Below are 25018 nucleotides of genomic sequence, written 5' to 3'. Positions count from 1 at the left end.
GTTGTCGCATTCTGTAGGGAGGGATCGACCATGTGATACTCACGGGCCGGGGAGTGGGAGGGGTGAGTGGGAGGGGTGAGTGGAAGGGGGGAGAAAGGAGTGCGAGGGGCGTGTGGGAGGGGTGAGTGGGAGGTGTGAGAAGGTAGCGGGAGGTGCGAGTGGGAGGGGTGAGAAGGGAGTGGGAGGGGTGAGTGGGAGGGGTGAGAAGGTAGCGGGAGGTGCGAGTGGAAGGGGTGAGAAGGGAGTGGGAGGGGTGAGTGGGAGGTGTGAGAAGGGAGTGGGAGGGGCGAGTGGGAGAGGTGAGAAGGGAGTGGAAGGGGTGAGTGGGAGGGGTGAGAAGGGAGTGGGAGGGGTGAGTGGAAGGGGTGAGAAGGGAGTGGGAGGGGTGAGTGGAAGGGGTGAGAAGGGAGTGGGAGGGGCGAGTGGGAGAGGTGAGAAGGGAGTGGAAGGGGTGAGTGGGAGGGGTGAGTGGGAGGTGTGAGTGGGAGGTGTGAGTGGGAGGGGTGAGAAGGGAGTGGAAGGGGTGAGTGGGAGGGGTGAGTGGGAGGTGTGAGAAGGGAGTGGGAGGGGCGAGTGGGAGGTGTGAGAAGGGAGTGGGAGGGGCGAGTGGGAGGGGTGAGAAGGGAGTGGGAGGGGTGAGTGGGAGGGGTGAGAAGGGAGTGGGAGGGGTGAGTGGGAGGGGTGAGTGGGAGGTGTGAGAAGGTAGCGGGAGGTGCGAGTGGGAGGTGTGAGAAGGGAGTGGGAGGGGTGAGTGGGAGGGGTGAGTGGGAGGGGTGAGAAGGGAGTGGGAGGGGTGAGTGGGAGGGGTGAGTGGGAGGTGTGAGAAGGGAGTGGGAGGGGTGAGTGGGAGGTGTGAGTGGGAGGGGTGAGAAGGGAGTGGGAGGGGTGAGTGGGAGGTGCGAGTGGGAGGTGTGAGAAGGGAGTGGGAGGGGTGAGTGGGAGGTGTGAGTGGGAGGGGTGAGAAGGGAGTGGGAGGGGTGAGTGGGAGGGGTGAGTGGGAGGTGTGAGAAGGGAGTGGGAGGGGCGAGTGGGAGGTGTGAGAAGGGAGTGGGAGGGGCGAGTGGGAGGGGTGAGAAGGGAGTGGGAGGGGTGAGTGGGAGGGGTGAGAAGGGAGTGGGAGGGGTGAGTGGGAGGGGTGAGTGGGAGGTGTGAGAAGGTAGCGGGAGGTGCGAGTGGGAGGGGTGAGAAGGGAGTGGGAGGGGTGAGTGGGAGGGGTGAGTGGGAGGTGTGAGAAGGTAGCGGGAGGTGCGAGTGGGAGGGGTGAGAAGGGAGTGGGAGGGGTGAGTGGGAGGGGTGAGTGGGAGGTGTGAGAAGGTAGCGGGAGGTGCGAGTGGGAGGGGTGAGAAGGGAGTGGGAGGGGTGAGTGGAAGGTGTGAGAAGGTAGCGGGAGGTGCGAGTGGGAGGGGTGAGAAGGGAGTGGGAGGGGTGAGTGGGAGGGGTGAGAAGGGAGTGGGAGGGGTGAGTGGGAGGGGTGAGTGGGAGGTGTGAGAAGGTAGCGGGAGGTGCGAGTGGGAGGGGTGAGAAGGGAGTGGGAGGGGTGAGTGGGAGGGGTGAGTGGGAGGTGTGAGAAGGTAGCGGGAGGTGCGAGTGGGAGGGGTGAGAAGGGAGTGGGAGGGGTGAGTGGGAGGGGTGAGTGGGAGGTGTGAGAAGGTAGCGGGAGGTGCGAGTGGGAGGGGTGAGAAGGGAGTGGGAGGGGTGAGTGGAAGGTGTGAGAAGGTAGCGGGAGGTGCGAGTGGGAGGGGTGAGAAGGGAGTGGGAGGGGTGAGTGGAAGGGGTGAGAAGGGAGTGGGAGGGGCGAGTGGGAGAGGTGAGTGGGAGAGGTGAGTGGGAGGGGTGAGAAGGGAGTGGAAGGGCTGAGTGGGAGGGGTGAGTGGGAGGGTGAGAAAGGAGTAGGAGGGGCGAGTGGGAGGGGTGAGTGGAAGGGGTGAGAAGGGAGTGGGAGGGGCGAGTGGGAGAGGTGAGTGGGAGGTGTGAGAAGGTAGCGGGAGGTGCGAGTGGGAGGGGTGAGAAGGGAGTGGGAGGGGTGAGTGGGAGGGGTGAGTGGGAGGTGTGAGAAGGTAGCGGGAGGTGCGAGTGGGAGGGGTGAGAAGGGAGTGGGAGGGGTGAGTGGAAGGGGTGAGAAGGGAGTGGGAGGGGCGAGTGGGAGAGGTGAGTGGGAGAGGTGAGTGGGAGGGGTGAGAAGGGAGTGGAAGGGCTGAGTGGGAGGGGTGAGTGGGAGGGTGAGAAAGGAGTAGGAGGGGCGAGTGGGAGGGGTGAGTGGAAGGGGTGAGTGGGAGAGGTGAGTGAGAGGGGTGACTGGGAGGGGTGAGTGAGAGGGGTGACTGGGAGGGGTGAGTGAGAGGGGTGAGTGAGAGGGGTGGGTGGTAGGGGTGACTGGGAGGGGCGAGTGGGAGGGTTGACTGAGACGGGTGAGCGAGAGGGGTGAGTGGGAGGGGTGAGTTGGATGGGCGAGTGGGAGGGGTGAGTGAGAGGGGTGAGTGAGAAGGGTGAGTGGGAGGGGTGAGTGAGAGGAGTGACTGGGAGAGGTTAGTGGGAGGGGCGAGTGAGAGGGGTGACTGGGAGGGATGAGCGAGAGGGGTGAGTGGGAGTAGTGAGTGAGAGGGGTGACTGGGAGGGGCGAGTGAGAGGGGTGACTGGGAGGGATGAGTGAGAGGGGTGAGTGGGAGGGGTGAGTGAGAGGGGTGAGCGAGAGGGGTGAGTGGGAGTAGTGAGTGAGAGGGGTGACTGGGAGGGGTGAGCGAGAGGGGTGAGTGAGAGGGGTGAGCGAGAGGGGTGAGTGAGAGGGGTGAGTGGGAGGGGTGAGTGAGAGGGGTGAGTGAGAGGGGTGAGTGAGGGGGTGAGTTGGATGGGCGAGTGGGAGAGGTGAGTGGGAGGGGTGAGTGGGAGGGGTGAGTGGAAGGGGGGAGAAGGGAGTGGGAGGGGTGAGTGGGAGGGGTGAGTGAGAGGGGTGAGTGGGAGGGGTGACTGGGAGGGGTGAGTGGGAGGCTGAGAAGGGAGTGGGAGGGGCGAGGGGGAGGGTGAGTGGAAGGAGTGAGCGGGAGAGGTGAGTGGGGGGATGAGGGGCGAGTAGGAGGGGTGAGAATGGAGTGTGAGGGACGAGTGGGAGGGGTGAGTGGAAGGGGTGAGAAGGGACTGGGAGGGGCGAGTGGGGGGGATGAGTGGAAGGGATGAGTGGGAGGGGTGAGGAGGGAGGTGGAGGGGCGAGTGGGAGGGAGGAGTGGGTGGGGGGAGAAGGGAGGCGTGCTGAGTTTGTTTAATTGAGACAGATTATTATACTCGGCTCCTGAAGACACACGATGTTTTTCTGATGAGCCAAACAATTTTGGGAACCCGCATAAAACCATTTTTCAAAACATGAACGCATGTCTAGTAATAGATTTGTTTTGGCGAAACCTGAGGTCAAAATACTTTTCCAGCATTTATGGGAAGAATGTTATATTTTTCCAAAACAAATATCCTTGCCACCGCCTCCCCCCAGAAATGATTAAATGAGCGGCCACTAGCACAGGACGTGTAAATGCGAGGCATGCTATATATCAGTTGTGTTACTTGTGTACTTAACGTTCACCCCTCTCAACGTGACGAGCAATGTCAAGATGATTGTGATATACGATCTATTGTGATTGTGATATATGATTAAGGGACCGTTCATTTAATACTGAGGGGAGGTACGGGGTGCCCTGTGCTGTCACTGCTTCAAGACATGGATATACAATGGTCGGTCCCCAGTCACATGTATGTATATCATTATTAGATTAGAATTATAGTCAACATTTGACAAAGCTTGACAGTTTACTTTTCGCATTGCACTGAATTCATCCAAGTTATATTTTGGCCTTCTTGACAGTGTTTTTTATTGTCATTTAGGCATCCGATATGGTGGTGTAGGACAATAACATTTATAATTTGGCATGGCATTTCAACGAAACGAAGACCAGCTGTCTTGACAGCACGATCGAATGTTGAGTAGCATCCATTCAACGCCTACTCTTTGATAGTCCAACCTGTTGATCTGAATATGTATTACTGAACATTTCATTGGGAACAGCAGCTTGCTGTTAAGCGGGGTTTCGCAATATTTTAGAATAGAAATAGATTTGTCGTGATAGAGATCGATTTGAAAGAACTATTAAATGTAACAAGGTCATTGAGCCCTCACATTGCATGTCATTTTCTGATGAATAGCTTCCAGATTCATGATTAACATGCAAAGTATCCTGGCTGATCATTAGCATGCATAGCGTCCTGGCTGATCATTAACCAGCATAGTGTATTGGCTGATCATTAACATGCATAGTGTCAAGGCTGATTATTAACATGCATAGTGTCAAGGCTGGACATTAACATGCATAGTACCAAGGCTGGACATTAACATGCATAGTGTCAAGGCTGATCATTAACATGTATAGTGTCAAGGCTGATCTTTACATGCAAAGCTTTCAGGCTGATCATTAACTTAAAAAGTGTCAAGGCTGATCATTAACATGCAAAGCTTTCAGGCTGATCATTAACATGCATAGTGTCAAGGCTGATCATTAACATGCATAGTGTCAAGGCTGATCATTAACATGCATAGTGTCAAGGCTGATTATTAACATGCATAGTGTCAAGGCTGGACATTAACATGCATAGTACCAAGGCTGGACATTAACATGCATAGTGTCAAGGCTGATCATTAACATGTATAGTGTCAAGGCTGATCTTTACATGCAAAGCTTTCAGGCTGATCATTAACTTAAAAAGTGTCAAGGCTGATCATTAACATGCAAAGCTTTCAGGCTGATCATTAACATGCATAGTGTCAAGGCTGATCATTAACATGCATAGTGTCAAGGCTGATCATTAACATGCATAGTGTCAAGGCTGATCATTAACACACAAAAAGTCAAGGCTGATCATTAGCACACAAAGTGTCAAGGCTGATCATTAACATGCATAGTGTCAAGGCTGATCATTAACATGCATAGTATCAAGACTGATCATTAACACAAAACGTGTCAAGGCTGATCATTAAGATGCATAATATCAAGGCTGATCATTAACATGCATTGTGTCCTGGCTGATCACTAACATGCATAGTATCAAGACTGATCATTAACACTCAAAGTGTCAAGGCTGATCATTAAGATGCATAGTATCAAGGCTGATCATTAACATGCATTGTGTCCTGGCTGATCATTAACATGCATAGTATCAAGACTGATCATTGACAAAAAACGTGTCAAGGCTGATCATTAACATGCATAGTATCAAGACTGATCATTAACACAAAACGTGTCAAGGCTGATCATTAACATGCATTGCATCCTGGCTGATCATTAACATGCATAGTGTCAAGGCTGATCATTTACATGCATAGCATCCCGGCTGATCATTAACATGCATAGTGTCAAGGCTGATCATTAAAATACATTGCATCCTGGCTGATCATTAACATACATAGTGTCAAGGCTGAACATTTACATGCATAGTGTCAATGCTGATCATTAACATGCAAATCTTTCAGGCTGATCATTAACATGCATAGTGTCAAGGCTGGTCATTAAGACGCATAGTGTCAAGGCTGATCATTAACATGCATAGTGTCAAGGCTGATCATTAACAAGCAAAGCTTTCAGGCTGATCATTATCATGCATAGTGTGAAGCCTGATCATTAACATGCATAGCATCCCGGCTGATCATTAACATGCATAGTGTCAAGTCTGGAGATTAACAGGCAAAGTGTCAAGGCTGATCATTAACACACAAAGTGTCAAGGCTGATCTTTAACACACAAAGTGTCAAGGCTGGTCATTAACACACAAAGTGTCAAGGCTGGTCATTAAAATGCATAGTGTCAAGGCTGATCATTAACATGCATAGTGTCAAGGCTGATCATTAACAGGCAAAGTGTCAAGGCTGATCATTTACACAAAAAGTGTCAAGGCTGGTCATTAACTAACAAAGTGTCAAGGCTGGTCATTAACACATAAAGTGTCAAGGCTGATCATTAAAATGCATAGTGTCAAGGCTTATCATTAACATGCATAGTGTCAAGGCTGGTCATTAAGACGCATAGTGTCAAGGCTGATCATTAACATGCATAGTGTCAAGGCTGATCATTTACATGCATAGTGTCAAGGCTGATCATTAACATGCAAATCTTTCAGGCTGATCTTTTACATGCATAGTGTCAAGGCTGGTCATTAAGACGCATAATGTCAAGGCTGATCATTAACGTGCATAGTGTCAAGGCTGATCATTAACTATATAGTGTCAAGGATGATCATTAACATGCAAATCTTTCAGGCTGATCATTAACATGCATAGTGTCAAGGCTGGTCATTAAGACGCATAGTGTCAAAGCTGATCATTAACGTGCATAGCATCCTGCCTGATCATTAACATTCATAGTGTCCTGGCTGATCATTAATATGCATAGTGTCAAGGCTGATCATTAACGTGCATAGTGTCGAGGCTGATCATTAATATGCATAGTGTCAAGGCTGATCATTAACGTGCATAGTGTCAAAGCTGATTATTAACGTGCATAGCATCCTGCCTGATCATTAACATCCATAGTGTCCTGGCTGATCATTAATATGCATAGTGTCAAGGCTGATCATTAACGTGCATAGTGTCGAGGCTGATCATTAATATGCATAGTGTCAAGGCTGATCATTAACGTGCATAGTGTCAAAGCTGATCATTAACATGCATAGTGTCAAGGCTGATCATTAACATGCATAGTGTCAAAGCTGATCATCAACATTCATAGTGTCAAAGCTGATCATTAACATGCATAGTGTCAAAGCTGATCATCAACAGGCTAAGTGTCAAGGCTGATCATAAACATTCATAGTGTCAAGGCTGATCACTATCGTGCATAGTGTCAAGGCTGATCATTAATATGCATAGTGTCAAGGCTGATCTTTAACATGCAACATGTAGTTTCCAAACAAATAACTAACAGCCAGGGCAAGTTCAAAGCATGGGTGAAACGAAATTGTTCTATTAAGATATTATCAATATGTGTGTGACATGTTTCACCGAACATAAGACTCAGTACTTGTGATCATGCAGACGTAATGTTAAGTTCATTACCTGTGTCTTCAATTCACTAACCTTTATAGTAATTAAAACATAGCTACATTTATGTCTGTTATATTCACACATGTTAAGGCATGCATTGTGTATACTTTCATTTGCCGAACGGTCCCTCTAGTTTTAGTCTTCATAATATATTGGTAACATGCGTGATGTGGGTTTTGTGTATACATTTATGTGTATTGTAATGCTTTTCAGCATGTTCTCTGTTGCTTCAAAGTCCCATACATGCATTCCAGTCTCAATAAGAACACATAGAACGAAGCATATGCCATACTTTAACTTAAAGCAGGAACACGAGAGGTAGATGGGATTTATGCGTCCCACGTTAGGTTTTGCACCAGGCGAGGCTGAGGCGAGGGACGTATAAAGCACCGCGTGATCCTGCGACAACGAATGTATCTTACCGGCATGTTTTAGTATGACATTGTAAAATAATTAAAACAAATTCAAAATTAATAGGAAACAGCTGCTCGAGCTGAGCGGAGGTTAGCTTGTGCTGTGTGACGTGACTTTCATTGACTTGCTTTTTGCTTCGAAGACGGGCAAAAGGGATGTATTATGCCTCTCCGAATCCACGTGCAGCTTGACTTGCTCGTGGCGGGATATGAGTGATTTATTTTCCCCCTGAGAAATGTTTTTCCCACCAAGGATGGATACTTTGTATTTAATCAAGATCACGTGGTTCAATGAGATCTCATCATTCTGACATGGAGGTATGATAACGTATTTAATCAAAATCACGTGGACCAATCAGATCTCGTCATTTTGACCTGGAGGTATGGCAAGACCCTTTGTATTACATTCCAGTTTCATGACTACACATACTCGACGTGTAATGTAGAAGTGCTTGGTGTCTGCAAGGATATAACATGTTACAGTCGCTTACAGCCTTTAACTTTTGCAACTCAGCCCCTAAAAGAATTTTGCTGACTATATTATTTAATAGCATGATCAAGAAATTTAAACTCAAGTTGTTTAAGCTTCTTTTGCTTAAATCTTTAAATTCCCCGGGATATTCTCGACAATGCTAAGTAATCTGGGGTATTTAACAAACAAATAATTCCCTGGATATATGTATTTCATTTGAGGAAAGAAGTCATTGGAAGAAACATAAACCTTTGCTGCATTCTCAAAGGTTGTAAATCATCAATTTACAACTCTGGACAATTTTAAATATGACATTTAGAAGCGTAACATACATTCATAGATTAACATCAATTAATGTCAAAATATTTGTTATTTTGTAACGGCCATCTTTGCTTCCAGTGTGTATTGCATTAAAGTTAATTTGTATTTTGGATTTAGTATTACGCCGTCTAAGAGGAGTTCGTTACTGTATTTCTGACATGCTTGCCGAAGGGTGAGCTACGCAGCTGTATAAGTAGCTATTGGGGCTTGTAAATAGCATTTGTTCCTACTCCAACCTCATATATACATGCATATACACCTGTGGCCTTACATCAGGAATAACCTTTTCTCCAATACAATACTCGAATAAAATATGTTAATCATAATAATTATGTTTTTTGTTGTGATTTCTTCCTACCCAGGGCCGGAGTCAGGCCTGTAGGTCTGATTGGTATACCGTGAGCAGTTTGTGATCAGTGTAAACACTGGTGGAGAGGATGTAAGGAAGGCACTTTCCATGTAGGATGTGTTTTGTTTGTTTGTTTGTTTGTTTCTTTATTGTTTAACGCCGCACTCACCAATATTCCAGCTATATGACGGCGATCTGTAAATAATCAAGTCTGGACCAGACATACTAGCGATGGACATCATGAGCATCGATCCACGCAATTGGGATATGATGACATGCATCATCCAAGTCAGCGAGCCTCACCACCCGATCCTGTTAGTTGCCTCTTACGACAAGCATAGTCTCCTTTACGGCAAGAATGGGTTGCTGAAGACCTATTCTACCCCGGGTCTTCACGGGTGTTCCATGAATGAAGTGAACTTAAACTATTCATTTCATTTCACATCGGTGTGACACCGAAGAACACACGTACGATTGTAAAGGGTTGTAGCTCAAAGTGACGTAGATCGTAAACGATGCCACGTTATAATCAGTTGAAAAGATTCAGCGTATTTTGTTTGGTCCAATAGAAAATATTTGTTAGCATGAATTTCTCCTGGACACTGTCCTATATTGTGCTAAGAACATCGCCTGTATGTTGAAGCAAGGGAGAAACGGACGTGCGAGCTATATGGGGTCGGATCTTGGCTCACATCCATTAAGTCAGGACCTTATTCGTTAGGATGCTAGATGCTTTTAGTTTAAACATATTCTATCCACAATTTATAAATTTACATGTATGCTCAATTACAATTAATACAATAAATGACAGAAAAGAGTTATTTTGATTTTATGCGCAACTAACAGATCTTCTAATCAATCACTGAGTTTCTAAATGCTCCAAACGTCATACAGTTGAATCACGTAGCAACCGGATAACTAGACAAAGAAAACAGAAAAGGAAATACTTTCTCGGGGTAATGACAGCATTACCTGATATCGTATTCCTTCCTCTTTTCTTTATCATCATTTGAAATCTGACAACTAGAATCATTTCAGTAGAAATTTCGGCTTAATTAGAACATTTCGTTACTCCTCTGGGTCATTTAGTCTGTATTGGCAATGTCTTCATTAAATTAGAACGTCGTCATGGTAACACCTGGGCGAGCATTTGATGAGAAATTGAGAGTTTTAGTTTTATGATAATATGTTTTTGGAGCATATTGTTTATTACCTAACTAAATAAGGCATGTGCCAGTGATATGCATTTGCTGAATATATTATTGAACTGATGTTAACGCATCTAAAATTAATATCGTGTGTCTATTCTTAGTGTTGTTATTTCAGGTGGTGGTTGTTTATTAATGGAGTATTAGAAGTTGCTGGAAACACCGTTAACGGAAATGTGGCAAACTGGATATATACGTGTGGGTGTCAGGGAGCTGTGGTCCAGTGTTTAGGGGGGTCATTAAACAAAAATAAAACGGATAATTGGAAACCCTAGTCAATACGTTTAGCTCAATACAACCACAGTAACTCCGTACTAGAATAAACATTCCCCGTAATCACTTACTAAGAAAACCTAAGTTTCGTACGACCACCACGTAGCAAAGGCTCTGACGGATCCTTGGGGGGAAACAATCCAAGATCTAGAAAGAGTATCAGAGAGGCCAATCTACCCTGGATAGCAGGGAATACAACAGTTGGGGGCGCTGAGCCCAAGTGTTTCTAAACATTGGGAAAACACAAATAGCTAAGGATGATGTGAGTACCAAATTAAAGCGCTGAACAAACGCTATCTGACGGTATCATTAAATATTTACAACAAGCCATGTAGAATTTTTGAGGAGGCAAATATCGTCACAAATACACGAGAAACATTTTAGTGTACATTTAAATAATCGTATGTTCGGATATCACAGTTACAAACACATCAATACAGGAATAAGGTAGCGAACATATCGGAGATAACACACATCAAGTCAATACATGGTAAGTGTGTGCCGTTAAATCACAAGAGAATGAAACAGCCGGGTCACTAATTCTCCAACTTAGAATGCAATGACACTCAATAACGACGACCGCCGAGCTAGGCAAGGGTAGATTCGAGACATGGTGATAGTGAGTACCGTTTGCTTACTATCAAACGTTAGTCGACTATACTAAGATCTTCTTCTTTGATAGGCATTTAGAAGTGGGAGTACTAAGTAAGGATAAGAAATTATGGATGAATAACTTCTGTTTTACAATTAAGAGCGATGTTTCGGTGTAGATTCTAACACCGTTATCAAGCAAGTGTTTCCGTGTAGATTCTAACACCGTTATCAAGCAAGTGTTTCCGTGTAGATTCTAACACCGTTATCAAGCAAGTGTTTCGGTGTAGATTCTAACACCGTTATCAAGCAAGTGTTTCCGTGTAGGTTCTAACACCGTTATCAAGCAAGTGTTTCGGTGTAGATTCTAACACCGTTATCAAGCAAGTGTTTCGGTGTAGATTCTAAAACTGTTATCAAGCAAGTGTTTCCGTGTAGGTTCCAACACCGTTATCAAGCAAGTGTTTCCGTGTAGGTTCCGACACCGTTATCAAGCAAGTGTTTCGGTGTAGATTCTAACACCGTTATCAAGCAAGTGTTTCCGTGTAGGTTCCGACACCGTTATCAAGCAAGTGTTTCGGTGTAGATTCTAACACCGTTATCAAGCAAGTGTTTCCGTGTAGATTCTAAAACTGTTATCAAGCAAGTGTTTCCGTGTAGGTTCCAACACCGTTATCAAGCAAGTGTTTCCGTGTAGGTTCCGACACCGTTATCAAGCAAGTGTTTCGGTGTAGATTCTAACACCGTTATCAAGCAAGTGTTTACGTGTAGGTTCCGACACCGTTATCAAGCAAGTGTTTCGGTGTAAATTCTAACACCGTTATCAAGCAAGTGTTTCGGTGTAGGTTCTAACACCGTTATCAAGCAAGTGTTTCCGTGTAGGTTCCGACACCGTTATCAAGCAAGTGTTTCCGTGTAGATTCTAACACCGTTATCAAGCAAGTGTTTCGGTGTAGGTTCCAACACCGTTATCAAGCAAGTGTTTCGGTGTAGGTTCCAACACCGTTATCAAGCAAGTGTTTACGTGTAGGTTCCGACACCGTTATCAAGCAAGTGTTTCCGTGTAGATTCTCACACCGTTATCAAGCAAGTGTTTCCGTGTAGGTTCCGACACCGTTATCAAGCAAGTGTTTCGGTGTAGATTCTAACACCGTTATCAAGCAAGTGTTTCCGTGTAGGTTCTAACACCGTTATCAAGCAAGTGTTTCGGTGTAGGTTCTAACACCGTTATCAAGCAAGTGTTTCCGTGTAGGTTCCGACACCGTTATCAAGCAAGTGTTTCCGTGTAGATTCTAACATCGTTATCAAGCAAGTGTTTCCGTGTAGATTCTAACACCGTTATCAAGCAAGTGTTTCCGTGTAGATTCTAACACCGTTATCAAGCAAGTGTTTCCGTGTAGGTTCCAACACCGTTATCAAGCAAGTGTTTCGGTGTAGATTCTAACACCGTTATCAAGCAAGTGTTTCCGTGTAGGTTCCGACACCGTTATCAAGCAAGTGTTTCGGTGTAGATTCTAACACCGTTATCAAGCAAGTGTTTCCGTGTAGATTCTAAAACTGTTATCAAGCAAGTGTTTCCGTGTAGGTTCCAACACCGTTATCAAGCAAGTGTTTCCGTGTAGGTTCCGACACCGTTATCAAGCAAGTGTTTCGGTGTAGATTCTAACACCGTTATCAAGCAAGTGTTTCGGTGTAAATTCTAACACCGTTATCAAGCAAGTGTTTCGGTGTAGATTCTTACACCGTTATCAAGCAAGTGTTTCGGTGTAAATTCTAACACCGTTATCAAGCAAGTGTTTCGGTGTAGGTTCTAACACCGTTATCAAGCAAGTGTTTCCGTGTAGATTCTAACACCGTTATCAAGCAAGTGTTTCCGTGTAGGTTCCAACACCGTTATCAAGCAAGTGTTTCGGTGTAGGTTCCAACACCGTTATCAAGCAAGTGTTTACGTGTAGGTTCCGACACCGTTATCAAGCAAGTGTTTCCGTGTAGATTCTCACACCGTTATCAAGCAAGTGTTTCCGTGTAGGTTCCGACACCGTTATCAAGCAAGTGTTTCGGTGTAGATTCTAACACCGTTATCAAGCAAGTGTTTCCGTGTAGGTTCTAACACCGTTATCAAGCAAGTGTTTCCGTGTAGGTTCCGACACCGTTATCAAGCAAGTGTTTCCGTGTAGATTCTAACATCGTTATCAAGCAAGTGTTTCCGTGTAGATTCCAACACCGTTATCAAGCAAGTGTTTCGGTGTAGATTCTAACACCGTTATCAAGCAAGTGTTTCCGTGTAGGTTCCAACACCGTTATCAAGCAAGTGTTTCAAGTATTTGCGCTATTATTTGTAAAACGGCACGCTTGACCACAGGGGTTTGTAACGCAAACCTTGGCAGATATGTGTGGTCACAACTAGTGCCAGTACTGTACCAAAGGAAAGCGTTGTAACGAGGCCAACTCACCACGTTCTTTCAATTTGTACTGTAATTACCCTTTTAAAACTATACACTCATTTCACGCCAATAGCTTAAGCCACATAATGAGACCGTACTTTGGGAGCTAGCGTCTCCAGAAGATCAAAATAATGTAATTTGTCGATTCCTTCGTCAGTCTGTCCGGGACAAACAAAACTTGATTATATAATGAGTTAACGTACATTTATTCATCTTGAACGGCCCTTTGGCGTGCTCCGTGCGCCATAGACGACTTTGGCCTTGACATATTCCACACAGAATGTATGAGATGCTCAGCAGTCGAATCAGACAGGACATGGCTGGTTAATAACATAAGGCCAGGATGCGACATCTTGACTCCGTGAGTCGAATAGCCTGCTACCGAAAATAGCACAATAGTTAACGAGACACGAGGCCTGCTTTATGTGATAACGTTCAGCCCGCGATCAGCAGGTTAATAGGTCTTCCCGTTCAGGACGCCCGCTCCCGCTGAATGAATGTACCGAACCAGGAACACCAATCGTTGATCAATGCGGTGTCACTGTCCTGGTGCGGAGTCATTCTACCCGCCTGGTGTGTTGTTTGTCGCCACTATGCTCATACAGTCAAACGTAATGAAAAACGCCACATCTGTATTACAAAACCTAATACGACCCATTTTTCCAATGAAGAATGTTTTTAACGTGCACGCGATGTTGTGAATCCATCACTGGCAGCAATGCTGTTAAGACGATGTATGGAACAACGAGGTTGACGCCCGCTGTAGCTCTCGAAAATCGCCTTTAACAAGATATATTTAACAGAAGTCAGGATAAAGCCTTGAACAAATATAAATTGAAAGTAGCATGCATTAGTTCAGTTGAAGCCTTCAACACAAAAGTAGCAAGTGGCATCTAGTGGTGATAGATGTACAGAGGAGAAAAGACATATACAACGTTGTCTGAGAATCATTTATTAACATTCGTAGAGGGGACACTTCAACCGCTGGTGTCATTACAGGCCGCCGTAGCCTGGCAGAAATACTGCCGTGCGACGTCAGGCACACCAAACACTAACTTTGTTATGCAAATTGTGCACGTGGCAGGTATTATCCGTTAGGCAGGATATGTTTACCCTTTTGGGGATCACCTGGTCAGATCACTGATTTTCGGTGATCCATTCATATAGTTTTCACCGCTGTGTTGCCTTTTATGCTCAATGGAATCTGTTTTGTAGGATAATCGAGATTGGTTATTGTCCGGCGCTGACGTATGTATTAACTCTGTTGAAAAGATTCTACCAATAGAGTTCCAAATCTACTAATCCACAGTGCATTAATGTGATGAAAAATGCTCACTCTGGGCTCGCGGTACACTGGTACGATTCGCCTGATAATCTTCCTAAACGTGTTAGTACAACACCCGTATTTTGGCTTCCACTAAAGTTTAAAAGCTCTTGAGACAAATTACAACACTCAGCGCTTTGCTCACAAATCAATCTGACACGCCGAGATAGAAATGAAATCATGTTAAAAGCGGCGTTAAATCATGTTCACTCACTGGTCGCGACTGGTCGACTCAAGGTTCGTATATAACACCTCGTTAAGTCGAAAACTGTTAATTCCAATACCGTTTTAGAAGAATCTCTTTGAATAGCCAAGACAGTGCCCTGATGGGTACCATGATGTTATATCTCTCACGAACTACATTAGTTACGAACTCGAGATAGTTTATGATGCCAAGGACTTCGTTTCGAAGAGATTTAATGACACTGAATTCTGTTCACAGTTGAAAATAATTAACCAGCAGCATACTCTGGCATTGGTAGGAAACCCAGCGACACCTCGAATATACCAATAATATTCTTACAGATCAAATAGCACGTTTCGACAACAATTCGTAAAACATGATCTAAACCCAACTATCTTTCACGTTGCTCAATGCAGAGTCAGCAAGTTTGCAGATGTTCAATGACAGTAATTCTGTCTTATTTTAATTATTTTAATTTGGTGTTAGTTTTTTATACCAGCAGTCTGCCCGCGCTCACCACGTCCCAATTACATGGTCCGTCTAGTCAATTAGACGCAGTCTAATCAAATAATGATAGATGCAAATGTGGGTAATGGGGACGAACCAAAAGTACTGATGTTAAATAATATTTCTTTCAGAAATGTCTGAAGCACAACACCACTAAAGTTTATGATAGACACCGCCAACCGACAGCCACTTGGAGCTGAGTAGGGGGCAGGACATAGATTCGTCAAGTTAAATGCCAGGGGAGGACGTTGATCCAGATCCTGTCACAAGTGCTGAAAAATCCTGGCCCGGAACCACGTAAAAGATGATGTTACACTATTTGCCAAAATTGTTTTTCTTAATAAGCTAAAGTGTGTTCGCCCGTTATGACAAATAGCATTACAATATTTACTGACATAAAGTCAATAGGATAAAAATATCAAAGGACTTCAAAGTCTTCCTCAGTTGTGAAAACATAATATTAACCTATTCACCGACATGATATCACTACATTATACAGCTACAGCTTCATCTCTTGTTACAAAGAACATGATTACAATATTCACCGACATGATATCACTACATTATACAGCTACAGCTTCATTTCTTGTTACAAAGAACATGATTACAATATTCACCGACATGATATCACTACATTATACAGCTACAGCTTCATTTCTTGTTACAAAGAACATGATTACAATATTCACCGACATGATATCACTACATTATACAGCTACAGCTTCATTTCTTGTTACAAAGAACATGATTACAATATTTACCAACATGATATCACTACATTATACAGCTACAGCTTCATTTCTTGTTACAAAGAACATGATTACAATATTCACCGACATGATATCACTACATTATACAGCTACAGCTTCATTTCTTGTTACAAAGAACATGATTACAATATTCACCGACATGATATCACTACATTATACAGCTACAGCTTCATTTCTTGTTACAAAGAACATGATTACAATATTCACCGACATGATATCACTACATTATACAGCTACAGCTTCATTTCTTGTTACAAAGAACATGATTACAATATTTACCAACATGATATCACTACATTATACAGCTACAGCTTCATTTCTTGTTACAAAGAACATGATTACAATATTCACCGACATGATATCACTACATTATACAGCTACAGCTTCATTTCTTGTTACAAAGAACATGATTACAATATTTACCAACATGATATCACTACATTATTCAGCTACAGCTTCATTTCTTGTTACAAAGAACATGATTACAATATTCACCGACATGATATCACTACATTATACAGCTACAGCTTCATTTCTTGTTACAAAGAACATGATTACAATATTCACCGACATGATATCACTACATTATACAGCTACAGCTTCATTTCTTGTTACAAAGAACATGATTACAATATTTACCAACATGATATCACTACATTATACAGCTACAGCTTCATTTCTTGTTACAAAGAACATGATTACAATATTCACCGACATGATATCACTACATTATACAGCTACAGCTTCATTTCTTGTTACAAAGAACATGATTACAATATTCACCGACATGATATCACTACATTATACAGCTACAGCTTCATTTCTTGTTACAAAGAACATGATTACAATATTTACCAACATGATATCACTACATTATACAGCTACAGCTTCATTTCTTGTTACAAAGAACATGATTACAATATTCACCGACATGATATCACTACATTATACAGCTACAGCTTCATTTCTTGTTACAAAGAACATGATTACAATATTCACCGACATGATATCACTACATTATACAGCTACAGCTTCATTTCTTGTTACAAAGAACATGATTACAATATTCACCGACATGATATCACTACATTATACAGCTACAGCTTCATTTCTTGTTACAAAGAACATGATTACAATATTCACCGACATGATATCACTACATTATACAGCTACAGCTTCATCTCTTGTTACAAAGAACATGATTACAATATTCACCGACATGATATCAATACATTATACAACTACAGCTACAGCTTCACCTGTTCGCCCCTATTATGTTTCTAGGTTTGTCAGCACCATACCCGTCCTCGTGGGTTTCACCGAAGTGGTAAAAATGTGAGACTTGCATCACTTCGGGCTTTCCTCCGACATTAAGCTGACACACAGTGATAAAACTGGATTACTGCTTATATCGGCGTTTAACCCATCTCACTCACTCACTCACTCACTCACTCACTGTATCACTGATTTTTAATCAATAAATACATGACAAACATCCGATGTCGATGTCATTAACTTAAAGGTGATGGATTGTGTTGGCTGTGCAGAAAGGTTGACAATAACATATTTAGATATCAACATCTCGTTCCAGATGATAGACTGGCCGAGTCCGCGCTCAAGTCCGGACAGTGTTAGGCATCTGCAAAGACCAAGTCATTATCACCCTACCCTAATGTCTAGCAACGTTAATCATCATTGTTCTGATTCCCGTTATATGATCAAGGTGACCCGTAAACTAATTACTTCGTTACAGGAAACCTGTAATGGGCCATTACCAATTGATCGTGACCTTCCGTCTAACGACGTACTTATCAAGATACCAGCTCCACAGTGTGGAACCTTCTACCTACTTTGACCATGTCATAAAACGTGCAGTACTTACTCATGGAATCGTTTTATGTATGCATGTTAGTTTATGCGTGAAGCCTAGTGGTTAAAGCGTCACGGCTAAGTCCCTGGTTCGATTCCACACATGGGTACAATGTGTGAAGCCCATTTCTGGTGTCCCCCGACGTGAATTCCTGGAATATTGATAAAAGCGGCGTAAAATAATACTTACTCATTCGTTAATCCGGACGGCACCATTGCGAGTATAAATGTCCGTATTAACGAGTTATCGTTACTGAGTGTTGTACTTTGTCAATACGCAGCCATTCCTAAATTCAAAACGTCAACGACACTAAAAATAGTCAGCCTCATTTATCTGACACCGATGGTCGTAAAATAAAAAAAATAGTCATGAACTTATATATGATTATATGGTCATGTTGAATTGTTTATTTGTTGTCTAACGCGGCACTCAGCGATATTCCAGCTACGTGATGGAATGAATCAGTGATAACACCAGGTGTTCGCGAGAAGGTCAGGCATGTTCTGCTCTACCGGGGGCACAGGCCACACAATTTTCATCAATAATAAGTGTTTGTTCCTTCCACGGCACCCATTAATATTCCTGCCATACGGCGATCTGTAAACAATGGAGTCAGGACCAGACACTCCGGTGATCAGTATAATAAGCAAAGGCCAACGTTGTTGGGGTACGACGCCAGGCTACCAACCAAGTCACCATGCAAGACCTCCCGACCCATGCAAGACCTCCCGACCCATGCAAGTAGGTGCCAGTGGGTAGGGAGGTGTGAAGACTCTCTGTGAAGGCCGCGGTATGAGATAGCATCGCCATGTTGAAATGCATCGTGTCATAGTTAGTAAATGCCTCTGAACGGCTGCCGTCCGGAAAGCGGGTTTCCGGATAAACGGGGTCAAAACTTACGAGGTTTAACTGTATGCGAATATAATTTTCAGACTCCCTAACGAAACTTTCATAACAATCCTGAGTACACCCTGTTCCGCCCCCACAAACTATATTCGTTTCTCTCCTATCCTTTGAAGAACCATGCCATGCATTACAATGGATGTAAACATGGACATTAAATTGCCTATCAAACGACACACACGAGGCGCTTTGTTTTCAAGGAGCCATTCTTTCTTGAATGATATTTCAAATATGTTATGTTTAATACTGTTTTATGTACAATAAATTGCGACTGTTTTCTTTTATGCGCCTTCCCACCGAAAATAAGACTGGAGTTGCGTGTGGTGCCGTCACATTGACAATAAAACAATCACGAAACATGCACTCGGACTTTAATAAAACATGTTGTTGTTTCACAACCATCCCAAACTTCTTTCTTTCTTTACATTCTGGAATATATGGTGGCATATTAAAATGTTCTCATAAAAGACATCAAATGCAGACTGAGTTTTTTACAGTTAATAACAACACTCCTTCGTGTCATTTTTTATATGGAAAGTGCAATCAGTAAGGGGATGTGGGGTGGACCGAAAGGTCACGCATGTGCAGATTATTAGCACAGGTTAGATATTAACATTCAATCTTTTGTTTCACTACCCAGAATGCCACAGGCATAGCGTACATTTCCAATGCTTTGAGTGTTTGAATTACAACTTATCTTTTATAACACATAAATAACACATTGAACACTTTAACATAGTGTATGTTTAAATCAAATAAAATCATGCAGCTTTAAAGCGTTTCAGTTACATTATTAGAAAGTGAACGTATTTTGGTTGATACAAGGATGTTTGGGTATAACATTTCTTTATTGTCTATTGAGAACAAACATGTAAAAAGGGAATTTTATATTCAACCTTATTCATATTCATATTATAATTTTCGAATTCTTTTTAAACAGTTTTGTGTTTACTAGAAACAATATAAACATCATGTGGTGGACATCTGAAAAGTCCTTATGTAGTCTGAAACTATCAAAGACCAACATATCGTTAATTATTTATTAGCATGTGATTCATATTAATTATAAGGTGACGTGAAGTTTCGGTTGGATTTGGCCTTCAGAGACTAATGCTTGTCGTAAGAGGCGACAAACGGGATCATCCACTCAGATCACTCATCCACTCATCAACTCATCCTCTGATCCATCTCATCCTCTGATCCACCCCATCCTCTTATCCTCTGATCCACCCATTCTCTGATCCACTCATCCTCTCATCCACTCATCCTCTAAACCGATCATCCTCTGATGCTCTGATCCATTCATCTTCTGATCCTCTGCTCCTCTGATCCACTCATCCTCTGATCCTCTCATCCTCTGATTCACTCATCCTCTGATCAACCTCATCCTCTGATCACTCATCCACTGATCCACTTATCCTCTGATCCACCCATCCTCTCATCCTCTGATCCACCTCATCCTCTGATCCAACTCATCCTCTCATGCTCTGATCCACTCATCCTTGGTCCGCTCAACCTCTGATACTCTCATCCTCTGGTCCACTCATCCTCTGGTCCACCCATCCTCTCATCCTCTGATCCACCTCATCCTCTGATCCTCTCATCCTCTGGTCCACTCTTCCTCTGATCCAACTCATCCTTTCACCCTCTCATCCTCTTCCCGTTCAGGACGCCCGCTCCCGCTGAATGAATGTACCGAACCAGGAACACCAATCGTTGATCAATGCGGTGTCACTGTCCTGGTGCGGAGTCATTCTACCCGCCTGGTGTGTTGTTTGTCGCCACTATGCTCATACAGTCAAACGTAATGAAAAACGCCACATCTGTATTACAAAACCTAATACGACCCATTTTTCCAATGAAGAATGTTTTTAACGTGCACGCGATGTTGTGAATCCATCACTGGCAGCAATGCTGTTAAGACGATGTATGGAACAACGAGGTTGACGCCCGCTGTAGCTCTCGAAAATCGCCTTTAACAAGATATATTTAACAGAAGTCAGGATAAAGCCTTGAACAAATATAAATTGAAAGTAGCATGCATTAGTTCAGTTGAAGCCTTCAACACAAAAGTAGCAAGTGGCATCTAGTGGTGATAGATGTACAGAGGAGAAAAGACATATACAACGTTGTCTGAGAATCATTTATTAACATTCGTAGAGGGGACACTTCAACCGCTGGTGTCATTACAGGCCGCCGTAGCCTGGCAGAAATACTGCCGTGCGACGTCAGGCACACCAAACACTAACTTTGTTATGCAAATTGTGCACGTGGCAGGTATTATCCGTTAGGCAGGATATGTTTACCCTTTTGGGGATCACCTGGTCAGATCACTGATTTTCGGTGATCCATTCATATAGTTTTCACCGCTGTGTTGCCTTTTATGCTCAATGGAATCTGTTTTGTAGGATAATCGAGATTGGTTATTGTCCGGCGCTGACGTATGTATTAACTCTGTTGAAAAGATTCTACCAATAGAGTTCCAAATCTACTAATCCACAGTGCATTAATGTGATGAAAAATGCTCACTCTGGGCTCGCGGTACACTGGTACGATTCGCCTGATAATCTTCCTAAACGTGTTAGTACAACACCCGTATTTTGGCTTCCACTAAAGTTTAAAAGCTCTTGAGACAAATTACAACACTCAGCGCTTTGCTCACAAATCAATCTGACACGCCGAGATAGAAATGAAATCATGTTAAAAGCGGCGTTAAATCATGTTCACTCACTGGTCGCGACTGGTCGACTCAAGGTTCGTATATAACACCTCGTTAAGTCGAAAACTGTTAATTCCAATACCGTTTTAGAAGAATCTCTTTGAATAGCCAAGACAGTGCCCTGATGGGTACCATGATGTTATATCTCTCACGAACTACATTAGTTACGAACTCGAGATAGTTTATGATGCCAAGGACTTCGTTTCGAAGAGATTTAATGACACTGAATTCTGTTCACAGTTGAAAATAATTAACCAGCAGCATACTCTGGCATTGGTAGGAAACCCAGCGACACCTCGAATATACCAATAATATTCTTACAGATCAAATAGCACGTTTCGACAACAATTCGTAAAACATGATCTAAACCCAACTATCTTTCACGTTGTTCAATGCAGAGTCAGCAAGTTTGCAGATGTTCAATGACAGTAATTCTGTCTTATTTTAATTATTTTAATTTGGTGTTAGTTTTTTATACCAGAAGTCTGCCCGCGCTCACCACGTCCCAATTACATGGTCCGTCTAGTCAATTAGACGCAGTCTAATCAAATAATGATAGATGCAAATGTGGGTAATGGGGACGAACCAAAAGTACTGATGTTAAATAATATTTCTTTCAGAAATGTCTGAAGCACAACACCACTAAAGTTTATGATAGACACCGCCAACCGACAGCCACTTGGAGCTGAGTAGGGGGCAGGACATAGATTCGTCAAGTTAAATGCCAGGGGAGGACGTTGATCCAGATCCTGTCACAAGTGCTGAAAAATCCTGGCCCGGAACCACGTAAAAGATGATGTTACACTATTTGCCAAAATTGTTTTTCTTAATAAGCTAAAGTGTGTTCGCCCGTTATGACAAATAGCATTACAATATTTACTGACATAAAGTCAATAGGATAAAAATATCAAAGGACTTCAAAGTCTTCCTCAGTTGTGAAAACATAATATTAACCTATTCACCGACATGATATCACTACATTATACAGCTACAGCTTCATCTCTTGTTACAAAGAACATGATTACAATATTCACCGACATGATATCACTACATTATACAGCTACAGCTTCATTTCTTGTTACAAAGAACATGATTACAATATTCACCGACATGATATCACTACATTATACAGCTACAGCTTCATTTCTTGTTACAAAGAACATGATTACAATATTCACCGACATGATATCACTACATTATACAGCTACAGCTTCATTTCTTGTTACAAAGAACATGATTACAATATTTACCAACATGATATCACTACATTATACAGCTACAGCTTCATTTCTTGTTACAAAGAACATGATTACAATATTCACCGACATGATATCACTACATTATACAGCTACAGCTTCATTTCTTGTTACAAAGAACATGATTACAATATTCACCGACATGATATCACTACATTATACAGCTACAGCTTCATTTCTTGTTACAAAGAACATGATTACAATATTCACCGACATGATATCACTACATTATACAGCTACAGCTTCATTTCTTGTTACAAAGAACATGATTACAATATTTACCAACATGATATCACTACATTATACAGCTACAGCTTCATTTCTTGTTACAAAGAACATGATTACAATATTCACCGACATGATATCACTACATTATACAGCTACAGCTTCATTTCTTGTTACAAAGAACATGATTACAATATTTACCAACATGATATCACTACATTATACAGCTACAGCTTCATTTCTTGTTACAAAGAACATGATTACAATATTCACCGACATGATATCACTACATTATACAGCTACAGCTTCATTTCTTGTTACAAAGAACATGATTACAATATTCACCGACATGATATCACTACATTATACAGCTACAGCTTCATTTCTTGTTACAAAGAACATGATTACAATATTTACCAACATGATATCACTACATTATACAGCTACAGCTTCATTTCTTGTTACAAAGAACATGATTACAATATTCACCGACATGATATCACTACATTATACAGCTACAGCTTCATTTCTTGTTACAAAGAACATGATTACAATATTCACCGACATGATATCACTACATTATACAGCTACAGCTTCATTTCTTGTTACAAAGAACATGATTACAATATTTACCAACATGATATCACTACATTATACAGCTACAGCTTCATTTCTTGTTACAAAGAACATGATTACAATATTCACCGACATGATATCACTACATTATACAGCTACAGCTTCATTTCTTGTTACAAAGAACATGATTACAATATTCACCGACATGATATCACTACATTATACAGCTACAGCTTCATTTCTTGTTACAAAGAACATGATTACAATATTCACCGACATGATATCACTACATTATACAGCTACAGCTTCATTTCTTGTTACAAAGAACATGATTACAATATTCACCGACATGATATCACTACATTATACAGCTACAGCTTCATCTCTTGTTACAAAGAACATGATTACAATATTCACCGACATGATATCAATACATTATACAACTACAGCTACAGCTTCACCTGTTCGCCCCTATTATGTTTCTAGGTTTGTCAGCACCATACCCGTCCTCGTGGGTTTCACCGAAGTGGTAAAAATGTGAGACTTGCATCACTTCGGGCTTTCCTCCGACATTAAGCTGACACACAGTGATAAAACTGGATTACTGCTTATATCGGCGTTTAACCCATCTCACTCACTCACTCACTCACTCACTCACTGTATCACTGATTTTTAATCAATAAATACATGACAAACATCCGATGTCGATGTCATTAACTTAAAGGTGATGGATTGTGTTGGCTGTGCAGAAAGGTTGACAATAACATATTTAGATATCAACATCTCGTTCCAGATGATAGACTGGCCGAGTCCGCGCTCAAGTCCGGACAGTGTTAGGCATCTGCAAAGACCAAGTCATTATCACCCTACCCTAATGTCTAGCAACGTTAATCATCATTGTTCTGATTCCCGTTATATGATCAAGGTGACCCGTAAACTAATTACTTCGTTACAGGAAACCTGTAATGGGCCATTACCAATTGATCGTGACCTTCCGTCTAACGACGTACTTATCAAGATACCAGCTCCACAGTGTGGAACCTTCTACCTACTTTGACCATGTCATAAAACGTGCAGTACTTACTCATGGAATCGTTTTATGTATGCATGTTAGTTTATGCGTGAAGCCTAGTGGTTAAAGCGTCACGGCTAAGTCCCTGGTTCGATTCCACACATGGGTACAATGTGTGAAGCCCATTTCTGGTGTCCCCCGACGTGAATTCCTGGAATATTGATAAAAGCGGCGTAAAATAATACTTACTCATTCGTTAATCCGGACGGCACCATTGCGAGTATAAATGTCCGTATTAACGAGTTATCGTTACTGAGTGTTGTACTTTGTCAATACGCAGCCATTCCTAAATTCAAAACGTCAACGACACTAAAAATAGTCAGCCTCATTTATCTGACACCGATGGTCGTAAAATAAAAAAAATAGTCATGAACTTATATATGATTATATGGTCATGTTGAATTGTTTATTTGTTGTCTAACGCGGCACTCAGCGATATTCCAGCTACGTGATGGAATGAATCAGTGAT

The 25018-nt window shown here is 42.6% G+C and overlaps 1 protein-coding gene across 1 annotated transcript; it reads right to left on the bottom strand.

Moving 5' to 3' along the window:
- Positions 1-39: 39 nt before the first annotated feature.
- Positions 40-20338, bottom strand: LOC125374759 (extensin-like). The gene is made up of 2 exons (XM_048386210.1): positions 20218-20338; positions 40-1853 (listed from the first exon to the last, which is right to left on the bottom strand). The coding sequence occupies exons 1-2, from the start codon at positions 20336-20338 to the stop codon at positions 40-42; spliced, it is 1935 nt and encodes a 644-aa protein (XP_048242167.1).
- Between the last annotated feature and the right edge of the window lie 4680 nt (positions 20339-25018).

This window comes from Haliotis rufescens, unplaced genomic scaffold (genome assembly GCF_023055435.1).
Source record: "Haliotis rufescens isolate VD_foot unplaced genomic scaffold, xgHalRufe1.0.p SCAF_10, whole genome shotgun sequence".
In the NCBI taxonomy this organism is placed as follows: domain Eukaryota; kingdom Metazoa; phylum Mollusca; class Gastropoda; order Lepetellida; family Haliotidae; genus Haliotis; species Haliotis rufescens.
Note: the sequence above shows the minus strand (reverse complement) of the source record. Positions and strands in the feature narration are given on the sequence as shown.

Excerpts from the sequence above, each read along its gene's own strand:
- LOC125374759 (XM_048386210.1), bottom strand. The coding sequence starts at position 20,338 with ATGAGTTGGATCAGAGGAAGAGTGGACCAGAGGATGAGAGGATCAGAG. Across the intron at positions 1,854-20,217 it reads AGAGGATGAGAGTATCAGAG|CCCTTCCACTCCCTTCTCAC; the intron begins GTTGAGCGGACC and ends CCTCCCACTCAG.